Raw genomic sequence first — 14,231 nt, 5'->3', positions numbered from 1 at the left:
TTTTTTTTTTTTTTTTTTTTTTTTTTTTTTTTTTTTTTTTTCTTGATTGTTTGTTTGGTTTTGTGGCTTAGAAACTGTCATATATTTCTGCTTATTTACTTTTAGTTGCAGTTAGCATACAAGTTAGTGTACAAACCACTGCAGTTATTTTGAACAAGTGTATGTGCAAATATCTGGCATTAAAATCTTGTCTAGGTCTTCAAAATATTGCTTTTACTGTTCTGGCAATGACAGAACAGAGAATTTCCTTACATAATCCCACCCACCTTGGTCTATAACCATACCAAACTAGTGAGATATTACAAAGAAGCCTCTGAAACACAGAATTAATAAAAAAAAATCAGAAAGTAATAGGGAAATCAGCACTGAATTCTTTATCTTTCCCAACAAATGAGAGAAAAACATTGAGTAAAGATAAAAATGTCATAGTGCCCTGTCTTTTTTACAGGTGTGGGATTTGCTACCAGGAAAATGGCTGGTGTGGCCAAGCCCAATGTAACTATCAGCATCAATGGCGATGTGATAACCATCAAAACAGAAAGCACCTTCAAAAATACAGAGGTGTCTTTCAAGCTGGGTGAAGAGTTTGACGAGACCACAGCAGATGACAGAAAAACAAAGGTGAGTCCAAAACCAACACTTTCCAAATATTACCTCTCAAAAGGGATGTGTGAGCAGGGGGATGGAGTTGTGACTTTGACATCCAGTGTAGAAACGCTGCCTTCAAAGGTAAGAGCGCTATGGATGGTTTGTCCTTCAGTGCTGGTGGGACATGGAGTCAGTCTTCTCTCCAGTCCAGAGCACCCTGATGAAACAGTGGTTTTGCTTTTTTTTCTTTGGCAGAACGTCATAACCCTAGACAACGGCGTACTGAACCAGGTCCAGAAGTGGGATGGAAAAGAGACTATCATAAAGAGAAAAGTGGTGGATGGGAACCTGGTGGTGGTAAGTTCCATTTTTAATACTCAATTGCTGAATTCATTGTGCAGGATTAATGTTTGGCAGATGTATTGGATTCAAACACAGAGAGCGAAAGGATCTGAAAGGGCTCTGTGCACTTGGTGGGAAGTTTCTCTGAGTGATTCTGGAGTATGTATTAAACTGCAACACTGCTAAAATTATGGAATGGTATGGAGGTGCCTGTTCTCCATTCATAGCAAGACATGGTTAGGAAAGAGTAAGGAGTAAAACCCAACATCTCCATGAGGGAAATTTTTATATATCAGAATATTTAAGTCCTGGACAGTATAGATGAAGCATTAGCAAAGCCCTTGTTAAGTGCCTCTGCTCTGTGCCAGGGCAAAATACTCTTCTTCATTTCCAGTAGAGGCTCAACGGCCATCTGTGGGAACCGTACTATGGGTCACCAACGACTGTGTCAATAATATGGTGTTACAGCAAAAAAAGAAAACTGTGGGAGCTCTGTTGGCAGGTGTTGTCTGCTCAGGGAGTACTGTGCTTGTCTGGGTGCCAGCGAGGCCCACCTGCAGTTTGGGGCTTCCCAGCACCACTCTCCAGTTTTAGGAAAGAGACTTTGAAGAATCTGGGAGGGGGCTATAACTGTGTTCATAAAAGGCAGCTGAGATTCCTACATGCTACAAAATGATACGCATAGGCAAAATTCCTGAAGAGTTCTGGAAAGAGAGATGGAATGAAACAGAGTTTGATGTAACAGAAGAATAGATGAGGACAGAGCCCAACACGCAGAGGCTGATTCCAGCAGCTGCAAGTATGAAAGCTGTGTAGGGTTCTGTGTGGGTGCGTGTTGTGACAGGCCACAGAGGCAAAAGGTGAAAGGAAAAAAGGCTAATGGCCAGCTCCAGATCCAATCACCCTCCACTGAAGTCCTAGGAGCCTTCTTTAGAATTTTTAAGAGGAGGCTAGAAATCTCCTGGAGGTTGCTGGAGCAGTCCTTTGGTGTTCTTTCAGTCCTGTGCTTGTATTTCAGACTTCTGTTTCTGGAGCTCTCGAAGTTGAGTTTCACTGTTTTGGCAACTGGTTTTAGAGGGGAGCAATGCAATTTTTTTCTTACACTTGCTTCTAATGGATGAGTAATTGTCTGCTTTCTGACTAACAAACATTTAGTGAGAGTTAAAAGCTGATTAAATTTGCCTTTCTTTCTAGGAATGCGCCATGAATAATGTTACCTGCAAAAGAGTTTATGAAAAAGCATGAAGACACCATCTTCACACAGGACCAATGCTTAAAGCTGGAGGAAAACAACTTAACCCAAGGAGAAGAACTCCACAAATCAGTTTTAAAGAGAACTGTACCTCTTACAGATATATCCCAAAACAGTTACACTCAGCTAATTTCTTGTGGCTATTCAATAAAATGTTCAGCTTTCTACAACCCATGCTTGTGCTGGATTTTGTCAGCAAGGGATTTGAGGGGGGGTGCAATGTGGGAAGGAGTGCTGTGTGGGAAAGCATCACATGAAAGCAAGTCCCTCTTGCCAAGAGAGGTGAGAGCAAGTCCCACTGGGTAACTGTGACCCATCTCACTGTGGAAAGAGGGTTGGGGACGATCAGGAACCAGGCACCTCCTTCTTGCATAAATGCCAACAATTTTAAACCCAGGGATCATTTTCACCTTGTCCTCTTCCGCCTGAAGTCTGAAAGTATAGCTGCTGTAGCTCCTCAACACCTCCTTTTGTCCTAAATTAGACAAAAAAACCTTGAATTAAGAATCGTAACTTTAAAAGCACTGTCAGTACTTTTTAAGCGCAAAAAGCCTGTAAAAGTGTCCTAGTGGTAAAACCTCCTTTACTTCCTATATGCATTTTCTACCAGCTCGTTAGGTTAGATCAGTCTTGGGAACACGAGCATCCCCGGATGCAAAGCCTTTTGGACACCATGCTTTTCAACTCTCCTTATTCTCAAGCTACTGTTGGCTCCTGCCCTTAAGTCTGGCCTCCTGTTTCAAAACTTTTTATCCACAGAAGCCCTCGTGTCTACACTCAGGACGACTCAAAGTGAGGACACAAACCCCAAGAAGTCTAGGGAAAAGAGCCTGACAATGTGTGCAGTAACCACGAAACAGGGAAATGATCATATCTCCAGATTTGCATTCAAGATCTGTGAACCAAATTCCACATATTCTTGACATTCCTGAGGTCAGCTGCCAGAGGTGATGGTGCTGAGTCCCTACTGCCAGCAGCAGAGACCTCATACACTTGAACTTTTCTCTGCATGACTCAGACCGTTCCCAAGTTTCTGCACTATTAATACAACTGGGGAGGGGAAAAGAAAAAAAAAGACTTCTACACTCTGAATGAGCTAAGGAGTCATTTAAGAGCAGACTATCAGTAAAATCTGCAGAAAATATTTTAAAAGCCATGAAAAAATAGCTCCCCTGGTTTTGCCTTCATTGGTTGTGAAAGCTCAAGAGCTTAAAGAGCATCAGTTGCATAGGGGAAGGAAGAATGTTACAGAGTACCCCATACATACAATACTAAATCTATTTAGTATTTAACAAGAACCAAAAATATATAAAAAGCCAGGATAAAACTACAGTTTAGTGGCAGCAAACCTACATGGGAGAGACAATCAAGGCCAGGCTGGATGGGGCCTTGAGCAACCTGGTCTGGTGGGAGGTGTCCCTGCCCAGGGCAGGGGGGTTGGAGCTCGATGATCTTTGAGGTCCCTTCCAACCCTAACCATCCTATGATCATAGGAGGGAGCAACATTGATGTAAATAAGCTATATATAGACATTGAAGATGAGCCTGTAGTTAAATATATCCCATTGTTCGCAGGTATGGAAATACTGTATTTCAGAGGTCAAATTTCCAATATTCGAATATTCATATGGCAGCCTTTATTTTCCAGAAATCTTACATTCTTAATAAAGCCTACAGTTACAATTGCAACATTCACAGCCTGATTTTTCAGAGGCAAGCAATCATTTCTGAAAGCACGACCATTTATTTTAGTACCTGGTGAACGAATTCAGGCTTTGTGAATGAATCGAGCCATTTAAAACTTCAACTTTTGGAAATTTCAATAAAGTGACATTCTATCTATGAACTTTAACAAGGCCAGCACCATAATGAAGTGTTAGTGATGCTTTGTTTAGAATATGAACATGTCCGAAATCTGTTCTCTGAAGCGGGCCAAAATTTATTCTCTAAAAAAGGCAGCAGCCTGGTGACCTCTTGAATAAATGGAGATAATTCCTTTCTGGCAAACAAAGGTGCATGCTCTCAGACCTGGAGGGAGGTGACAACACACACTTCTAAGGGGTAAGGGCTGATCAGTGTCTTGTCCTTGCCTGCAGAGCAGAACGGGTCCCCCTCTCCTCTCTGTAGTGCTGAGCTATTCCCCAGTGATCAGAAACCATCCTGCAGGATTTCTCTGAAAAAGGAGAACCTCACCAAACCCCTACAAAGCCCACGGGTGATACGCTTATGGCAACAAGCACCCTTGAATGCTGAGAGCAGGAGAACTTTGCCCATTAGCATATTTCCTCACTACTCCTTTACACGTTTCTCGGAGGACGAGAGGCGAAGGGGACTCACACCCACAGATTTTCCTCAGCTCAGGAGAAAGATGAAGTAAGGCTTATTCTGAGCTTTGACCTTTCTGTTGTTTTTCTGGTTTTCTTTTAACTCCTTCTTTCCACTGGAAGCAACTCAGAGTACTTCTGTGGCCTGGCCAGTCCAGCCCGGTGTGTGCCCAGCTCTCCGGTCTGCCCCACGCTGTCACCCATTCCCTTGACCCCAGAAGTTGGTCTTGGTCTCGTGGGATGCCCCAGCTAAGGAGACAGGAGGCTATTTGCACCCCCCAATGTAGCTATTGGGAAGAGGCAGACTGCTGGTCTCGTGGTCAGGTCCCTCAGCTCCATAGAGTCAGTGTTAAAACATCCTTGGTGTCCTCACAGCAAGGCAGACATTTGGCCTCTGTTCTCCATTTTTATTTCTGTTTTCTTCATTACTCTCCTAGGATCTTAATTTAGACTTTTTTTTTTTTTTTTGGTACTGAATTTTCTCAGATCATATTTCCTTTAAAGAATTGGCATAAATGTACTTTCTGTACTTCTTTAAATAGTCTCTTCACATTTCTAGCTCACTATTTTTATCATTTTTTATCTTCATCTCTAGTGCTGCTTCTCAATCTCCAAGTGTATTGGTTTCAAATCCTGTTTTACTGTAACCATAGGCAAAAAAAAAAAAGGAATCAAAACCCCCTCTTATCAAAAGTACTCACAATCTTTGACACTTTTTTTTCCCCTTTAAACTTGAAGAAAAGATTGATTTCCACAGATGATATTTCTACTGAGACAGAATTCCCTGCTCTTCTTCTTTCTGGACTGTAAGTCCTTTAAATGAAAGTGCTGATTTTTCTTAGTGACAAAGAGATAGATGGTAGCAATGTCAACATTGTTTGAGACTGCTTAAGACTGGGGTTTTGTCTGTATAAATAATTCTCTGTCACTTTTGTTCTTAAGGTAACTGGTACTGCAGCATAGCTGTTCTAGTCTGATTAATTTGCTCTTGAATTTCTTTGGGCCTGATTTTACAACATCCCAATCATCTTTTATTTCCCAAAGGCACTAGCCTTGTCTTGTTGAAGTGCCTTTATGTGGATAAGACAATTAAATGAAAGAACAAAGAATGCCTGAGGAACAACGGTAGAATATTTTTCTGTAATTCCTTGAGAAATAATAGATAGTTTCGTTTAGGAGGAGCTTTCTCATTTTCAGAGATTGGATAAAAGAGCTAGCTATTCTTTATACAAAATGGGATGTAATGCACCTCTGCTTTGGAAGAGCTTTGAGTGAACAACACCTTCAAAGACTGACAATTATTTACATGTTACAGATACAGCACCTGCTTCCTCCTGTGGCAGAGAAAGAGTTCTTCTTTACTTGGTTTTCATTTTCATTCACTCTAGACTTTCACTCCCTGCACTGCACTGTAGTTAGACCTGAGCAATAATGGGAAATTCTTCTCAACTTTCCCTTGTTGATGTTATGCTTGATGGGATAAAAATGTTTTTCACCTACAACTAAAAATTGTGACTTAAGACCATTTTATTTCTCCATAACCACAGTATAATCAAAGTGGAATAATTTCACTGCTCAGGCTGTATCTTTTTCCTGTTTAAGCATGTTCCCTTTCTTGCATATGACAGCTTTCAAAACAAGACCCAAACCTCACCCTCCTTGCCCCAGCACCAACTATCTGCTTAAACACAAGATATTTGGTCCCACAACCTATAATCCCAGTGTCCCTCCATACTTACAATGTAGATCTGAGAAGTCCCTATGAATGGTCTTAACCCAGAAAGTGCAATCATGCAAAAAAACCAAACATGTAACTATTGTTCACACAACAGAGAAAGAGGCCATCTGATCCTCTCATGTAACAAGTAATAGTTTTCTCCAGGAAGATGGTTCAGGAAGGGGAAAGACAGAATTACAGTTGATGTGGCCTCACACTAAAGAGTTTCAGATAGTTTGGGGTGTCTTGAACTACAATGCTTTAAATTTCTGCCTGTCAAATATACATATGGTTTATGGGTTTGTTCTTCGTGCCTGGTTTTTACTTACCACAAGACAATATTTCTAAATGTACATTTTTGAAAAAGCTTTTGAACGTTCAAACTCAAACTTTTCAATTTTCAAACTCAGCTTTGCAGAAGAGGCCCTCTGGGGGTCCTGGTGGACACCAAGATGAATACGAGCCAGCAATGTGCCCTTGTGGCCAAGAAGACGAGTGATGTCCCGGGCTGTATCAGGAGGGGTGTTGCTCTCTGCTTAGCACCAGCGAAGCCACACCTGGAATGCTGGGTCCAGTCCTGGGCTCCCCAGTACAAGGGAGCTGGGGACCCAAGAAGGTTGTGGTGTCTCTTGATGGGAACAGGGAATCTTGAAGAAATCTGACAATAGAAGGACACGTTTGAAAGGAACACCTTCTAGGGCTGGCTTAAATCTGCCCTTAACTCTATATGCTGATATGAATGATGTGATTCTATGATTCTGTGACAGTATCTGGGTACAGACAGGCAAAAAGAGAGCAGTATATGCCCTCCTCCCAGTCCAGTAAAGCTGCTCACCTCTCACCAAGTGACTTTGAGAATAAGTCCTTTAATGCCTCAGGCTCTGCTCATGCCATCCACCTGCCAGGCACTAGAGCTGATCTCCACCCATGCACCAATCTTCTGAGAGTGCCCTGCTGTGGGAGAAGGGGAGGCAGCGAGGTCTGGCTGCTTCTTCTCTTTGTGATGCTGCCTGGGGTATGTGCAGGGCAGACCCCCCAGTCATTGCTCTGATGAAGAAGGAGAAAACAGAACAGTATAATTCAGTTCTGCCTTTAAATGATGAAACACACAGACTCTTTCCAGGATGGATCATGAAAGTTAATAAAACAACCATGTAGAGCAGCTTCTTGACAGCTCCTCCCCAAAATCCACATGGCTTTGATTTTCCTGACTAACACACAGGTGACAATAGTGGTAAGGCTCTCTCCAGCTTCCTGAGGAGGGGAAGCGTAGAGGGATGTGCTGATCTCCTTGGTATCCAGTGACAGGACACATGGGAAAGGTTCAAGCTGCACCAGAAGAAGTTTAGACTGGACGTTAGGAAGCATTTCTTTACCTAGAGGGTGATCAAACACCAGAACAGGCTTCCTAGAGTGGTGGTCAATGCCCCAGGTCCATCAGTGTTTAAGAGGCAGTTGGGCAATGACATGCTTTAACTTTTGGTCAGCCCCGAATTGGTCAGGCAGTTGGACTAGATGGTTGTTGTAGGTCCCTTCCAGTTAAAATAGTCTATCCTATCCTATCCTATCCTATCCTATCCTACTCCATTCTACTCTACTCTACTCTACTCTACTCTATATGGTGATAGCAGAAGAAGAACCAGAGCTGGGTTTCACATGGATGCAGTGCTCTTGTGCTTGGTGACTCAGTGTTGCTGAGACCCCACCACAGTGTCCCCTGACAGCTCTGGGGATGGATGCAGTGGCAACCTCACATCCCCGTCCCTTGCACCCCTCAGTGTCCTGATCTATTCAGTGGAGGAAGCCGAGGCAGGCGTCACCCGGAGCCTTGGTACTGACAGGGCTGCCTTGGACAAGGTGCACATTGTCTTGCCCTGGCACTGCCTCTCCCATTGGCCCTTCCTGACGGCTACAGGGACTGGGCATCTTTAAAAGGAGGCCAGCGAGATCCGAGTCGGGCACACAATCTCTCTGGCTCCTACCAAGAGGTGCTGTGGCAATTGCCCTTCCCCGCAGGACCACTGCCTCACAAAACCTGTATGATGTGTAACCGATTTGTGGGAACCTGGAAACTCATCTCTAGTGAAAATTTTGATGACTACATGAAAGAATTGGGTGAGAAATGTTCTTTCTTTTTTATTAATAGCTTTTCCTTTCTGGGGATGTCTCTTCTTCATCTTATGCTTTGCTCATGGATGGTGCCTTCTTGCTGGCCAGAAAAGAACTTTAATTACTTTTCTAGCATAATTTATTTTCTTTCCTTTAGCATCTAAAATGAAAATCAGAAAGGTAGGTGCTGAACTACTATATTAAATTTACTTCTGTCTAACTGAACTGACCTGATCTTGTTATTTTTTTTCTGTAATGAGAAAAATCTACAAAGACGCAACTTTTTTATGTTTCTCTTGACTGCACCGTTAAACTCATGACTTGGGATAATTTACAATATATAATGGAGCTGATGTCTCATGACACTTTGGTTTGAGAGGTCTAAATCCTATGAATGAATCTATCTGTTACTGAAGAATGCTAGGAATGTAACAAATTAAGCATTGTTTTTCTTTTTAATGCTGACTTCATTCCTATATAGCAAGTGCACAGGCAGTCAGCTACAGCATTGCTTTTTCTATACAAATGATTCACTGAGACACTGATTCCATTTATCTGAAATATTCAACTGAATAAAAAAAGAATTGCAGCTCATTAATCAACCAGAGTAAATGTGGGATGAAAGTTCAGCTACAGATATTTTTCCGAAGATCTGAACTGAATTGTTTAGTATAGAATAATTACCACAAATAGTGTTATACTTTACAGATAACTTTATACCCTTTTATAAGTATCTTTTCATCTGAGCATAGCATAGCAATAACAAAGGCAATGATTACAGCTATCCCCTTTCTGCTTTTATAAAACAGCGATACATCATCAGTGGCCTTCATTGTAACTTCCCTTGGACCTCACAACTTGTGGACAATGAACTGGACTGAATAGCATTAGGCAATACAAAAGGCTTTTCACACACAATTTTCCCCGGAGCTCTCTGCAGCCCTTTGCTCTTGTACTTTAACATTTTTTATTTTTCATACTTGTACTTTTCACTGAGGTTCAGATGTAAGGGTCCTTAAGGGATGTTAGTAGCAACCTGGGAACTGCCCAGTCTCCAGTATGTTTTCATGAACAGTTAGGAATTGGCAGTTCAGTGTCCAGTTTCTTCCATGCAAAGGCTTAACAAAAAGCGCAGATTCTCATATTTGTCAAGAATTTTTTTAAAAAAGGATTTTTGCAAGCTTTTATGAGAAATAGACCTTTCTTCTGAATTTTTCTACCCACTCTATCTCTAGAAAAATTCATGCAGATTTGTAACTAGCTATGTTTCTTCTCAGCTAAATGTGCACAAGTGTATGCTCATGTATATCTTTATCTCTTGCTGAAGGTGGGCTCCATCAACTGGGGCTGCCTCAGCTTCTGAACGCAGTAATGCCACATTTGAAGAATTACTGTCTCATCTGAATCAGGCATTAGAGTATTCAAGAAGAAACTGCTCCTTACTAATCCACTGACAATTTACTAAAGGATACCAAGTTTCTTGCTTGCTAGAATGATGGCCGTTTTGTTTCTGATTTCTAGGAGTGGGTTTAGCTACCCGCAAACTAGGTGGCCTGGCAAAGCCTGATGTGATCATCAGTATGAAAGGAGACATAGTAACCATCAGAACTCAAAGCACCTTCAAAAATACAACCATCTCTTTCAAACTGGGCCAGCAGTTTGATGAAACAACAGCAGACGACCGGAAAGTCAAGGTAAGGGGTCTGATGATCTCTGGGTGGTCTTGACTTCCTAGAAGAGCACCAGAAGGAGTTTTTTCCTGCTCCCTTAGTGCACTATGAGTTTTCCAAACTATTAAAAGAAAGCACTGAAAGAAGAAACAGTATGGTGTTGAAATTAATGTTAATAAGCATGTCATTAGCCAAGAATGTGGATCTTGCTGAATGCAAAGTGAATTCCACCTCTAAACTGCAAAGCTCAGGCTGCAGTTTGAAACTCTGCCCTTGGCCTTTGCAGAGTGTTGTAACCTTGGAGAAAGGAGCGTTGGTGCAAGTGCAGAAGTGGAATGGCAAAGAGACCACAATAAAGAGAAGACTCGTGGATGGGAAAATGGTGGTGGTAAGTTCACACTCCTTGTACACTGATAAAGGTCAAAAGGATGCAGCCTTCAATTTGCCTTTGTCTAAATGGGCCATCAATGTTGCCTTTCTCTCTGGCTCATGGGATAAATTAAGAGGGAGAAAAAGGGAATAGAGTTTAAGAAACAAGTTGGAAGGAAATGAATATTGTTCCATAGGGTAAGTTGTCTTCATATTGGCAGAGCTGCCATAAATTGACAGCATACTTATTGCCCTCGAGATTATTATTCTTAAAAGAAGTCAGGGTTTCAAATAGCAGACACCTGTGGAATGCAAATAAAAATTTGCAAGTTGGGTACTGCTGTCCCTGGACTGGCTCTTTCCTTTTTTCCTGTCTTTGGAATAAAGCCTGTCCACCTTAGGAAACTGATTTTACACCATTTCACACATCTATTTCCATCAAAGCCCATCAATTCACACAGTTCTGTTTGTTTTATCTGTGTGAGTGTGCTAAGTGCTTGAGGTTTACTGCATGAACTTAGGAGAAAGTTCTTTACTGTGAGGGTGGTGGAGCGCTGGAACAGGTTGCCCGGGGAGGTGGTTGAGGCCCCTTCCCTGGAGATATTCAAGGAGAGGCTCAATGAAGCCCTGGGCAACCTGGTCTAGTTGGGGGTGTCCCTGCTGACTGCGGGGGGGTCGGACTAGATGGCCTTTGGAGGTCCCTTCCGGCCTGGACAATTCTATGATTCTATGAAGGCCAACACCTCTGTGCCCAACTCCTGCCTGCCTGGTGACCAGCAGCAGGGACCAGCAGGTCCTGACTGCTCCTCCAAAATGCCTGACGTCGTGAGAGAACCACATCTTTCCCGAAGGCGAGGAAACGGTGACTTGTCCCTCATCCCCACTTTAACCTTCCTTTCTCTAGCAGCTATGGGAAAGCCATGGGTTGGCCGAGCCAGTGTGATAACCTATTTTTGGGACCCCAGTTGTAAGGGTTGCTGCTAAAATTGAAGATTATGTTTTTGAATGAAGGAAAGTACGTTGTTCATTAAAGTTCTTAAAGAGTGGAGCCAGACCAAGTTTGGTGACATGTTTGAAATCAGCAGTATTATGCCTTTACGTGCTGGCTCCTTCTGACTGCATTTTCTTTAAAGGTACATTTGAAATGTTGTTTTGCTTTCGCATATCCTTGTGGCTGCATTTCAGTGTAAAGTTTTTCTAATTATTCAACCGTCTTCGAAAAGCAGAGAGGTAGGGTCCCTCTCCCATGGGCGTCCTGCCCTCTCTGCCCCTTGCCTCAAGCGTGTCTGGTGAGGAGGCCTCTCCACCATCATGCAGACCAATGAGGTCATTTTTAATGTCCCATCGCACATGTCCTGTGGCTGTGAGTCACCAGGAGCCACTGAAGGCAACGGGGGCGAGAGGGTCAGGAGAAATATTTTGTGACTCATAAGTGCAAAGTTTTTTACGCCAGAAGCCTGACATCTGAACAGCCCAGGCTACTTCTGCTTAACAATAAACTAGGGGAGGCTTATACTTCTCTCAAGACAGCACTAATACCAAGGAGGTAAATTTGTTTCTGGAAGATGAGGCTAATTTTGCAATCTATTTGCCATTATATGCCACTAAATTAAGTCCAACAATGTTAAAAGAGAAACCTCTCCACTTGAAATATAAAAGTAGTTTTGCTGTTTGCTCTGAAAATTATGGAAAGACGTAAAACACAGCAACTGGATTTCCACTGACTTCAGAGGGTTACTGCAGCAGATACACCTGGTGTCAGCAAAAGGTTTATATTCATCTTTTCCTTTGTGCCTTAGGAATGTGCCATGAAAGGGATTGTCTGCACTAGAGTCTATGAAAGAGCGTGAAGAAATTCCCTCTCTGCACCAGACTGGGACTGGCTCTTAAAATTCGGCTTAGTTCCGTGACTAAAGCCTCATGCACCATGCTTCTTTATTTTCTTATTTCATTTTATTGGGAAAACAACTACTCTATAATTTGATATTTGAGAGCCATAGTGTAACTAATCCGAAGTATTGTGATGTTCCAATAAAAGCTTCTCAACACATAAAATTGAGTGTTTGTCTCCACATGAATGATTTATGTTTTCCTTCTTGGGTGGTGCCACCTTTTCTGTTGTTTCTGTCTGTCTAAATGGTCAGACTATTTCTGAGTAAAATGGTGAAACACAATTGATCTGCCTCTAGGAGTGGGTTAACGTTGCTTCCTTGAAATATGTAAATATTCTCATCTCATGGATTCATTTTCTGTAAAAGATTTTATTGCTGAATAGTCGCTATAGAGAAAATCATATTTACCACCAAAATTTTTTACTTTCAGTATGGTTTATTGTTTCAGCCTGATAGTTTTACCACATCTTTGTTTCATTCTCATCCCAAAATATTTATACTTCTTTCAGTGCCACTTTTTATATCCTTTATTATTTGGAAGAGAACAGCTACTGGAGGAAAAAAAAAATCAGAATATATTCCATTTTTTTTGCCAAACAGCTCTTGAACTGTGAAACAAAGTGTGGAGCAGGTGTGAAAGAACTGCAGAAGACTTAAGGCTAGAGGGCTTCATTTTGGAAATCGGTCAGCAACGTACCCTATTTCTAGCACAGCATTTAACCATGTATGTAATGTTAAGCACAGAAAGGAGATTGCATTGGGTAGAGTTCACTACCAAGCCTGGGTGGGCAGCTGAGCTGTTCATTCCTCCCATTGCACTTACTCTGTGCTTTTAACTAAGTTTAAAACAGATGAACCAAACCTAGACTTCTGGAAATGTATTTAATCAAAAAGCCCGGTAGCAGCCTTTTCGTTTTTGTCTCCATTAAGTGGTTTTCAGTAACACCTCAGCCATCGTGCTGACCCCATGGAGTATTTCATTCCTTGTCACTGCCTCTGTGCCCTCACACAGGGCTCTCCCTGCCTTCTCTCTGGAGTTAAAAACAACTGTGAGAGGCACGTGTGTTTATTTTGGCCAGTGCTGATGTGAACCTTTACCCACTGGTTTGACGGTCAAGAACAAGAACTCTCAAGGCTAGGAAAGATCCTAAGCATCAGAATCTAATTGGTGTGGCCAAGCAGCTAGTTACGAGACAGATATTGTATGTAAATGCAAAACATAAAGGTCACCTTTCTTCCCTACCCGTCACTGGAAAGACTAGAAAGTGGGTCCAGCTTTGAACACACTTTTGGGTAGATGCAGACTGACTGGAGGCAGCTGCCAGAAGGCAAATAGAATCATAGAATAATCTAGGTTGGCAGGGACCTTAAAGATCATCTAGTCCAACCATGAACCTAACTCTGACAAAAAAAAAAATATAAGAAAAGAACCAAACCACTAAACCATATTCCTGAGGACCATGTCAACCCGTCTTTTGAACACCTCCAGGGATGGTGCCTCAACCACTTCCCTGGGCAGCCCATTCCAATGCTTAATAACCCTTCCAGTGTAAAAATATTTCCTAATATCCAATGTAAACCTCCCCTGCTGCAACTTGAGGCCATAAATAGGATGAATCCTAGGGAAAAAAAAACAGAGCTGTGAGAGAAGGCTGTGAGATTTATGGACAGCAGTCCTAAGGAAGAGTTTATCTTGGTCTCTACCGTAGATGAAGGGACAAATTGCCCATATTCAGCCTTACCATTAAAACTCACCTCTGTGAGTGTCAGAGTGTCTGTGACTCCGAGTCCCCGGTGACGGTGTCAAGGAACGGAGGCAGCATGATGCCCTTTGCATCACCTCGTGCAAAAGGATTGCAATCACCTATTTCAAGTGAAGACCACCCACCAGGCTCCCATCAGAAGAGTCATACAGCATGAACTGTTGTTGCACGTGCGCTTCCAGATTACCCTGCTAGACAGAGAGCTG

The 14,231-nt window shown here is 42.3% G+C and overlaps 2 protein-coding genes across 2 annotated transcripts in view; both read left to right on the top strand.

Annotated features, from left to right (window-relative positions):
* The window catches only part of LOC106902240 (fatty acid-binding protein, adipocyte-like), a 3,598-nt gene extending 1,246 nt beyond the window's left edge, over window positions 1-2,352 (top strand). The window contains exons 2-4 of the mRNA XM_014965573.1: window positions 449-621; window positions 844-945; window positions 2,125-2,352. Of these exons, the coding sequence (XP_014821059.1) occupies window positions 449-621; window positions 844-945; window positions 2,125-2,175 (326 nt within the window). The 3' untranslated portion in view covers window positions 2,176-2,352. The remainder of the gene's footprint in view (window positions 1-448; window positions 622-843; window positions 946-2,124) is intronic.
* A 5,836-nt stretch (window positions 2,353-8,188) lies between these two features.
* On the top strand, window positions 8,189-12,425 carry LOC106902082 (myelin P2 protein-like). Its single transcript, XM_014965259.1, has 4 exons — window positions 8,189-8,337; window positions 9,853-10,025; window positions 10,288-10,389; window positions 12,170-12,425. Exons 1-4 carry the CDS (start codon window positions 8,262-8,264, stop codon window positions 12,218-12,220), a joined length of 402 nt encoding a protein of 133 aa, XP_014820745.1. The 5' UTR covers window positions 8,189-8,261; the 3' UTR covers window positions 12,221-12,425.
* The last annotated feature ends 1,806 nt before the right edge of the window (window positions 12,426-14,231 follow it).

This window comes from Calidris pugnax, unplaced genomic scaffold (assembly GCF_001431845.1).
Source record: "Calidris pugnax isolate Ruff unplaced genomic scaffold, ASM143184v1 scaffold41, whole genome shotgun sequence".
Lineage (NCBI taxonomy): Eukaryota > Metazoa > Chordata > Aves > Charadriiformes > Scolopacidae > Calidris > Calidris pugnax.
Note: the sequence above shows the minus strand (reverse complement) of the source record. Positions and strands in the feature narration are given on the sequence as shown.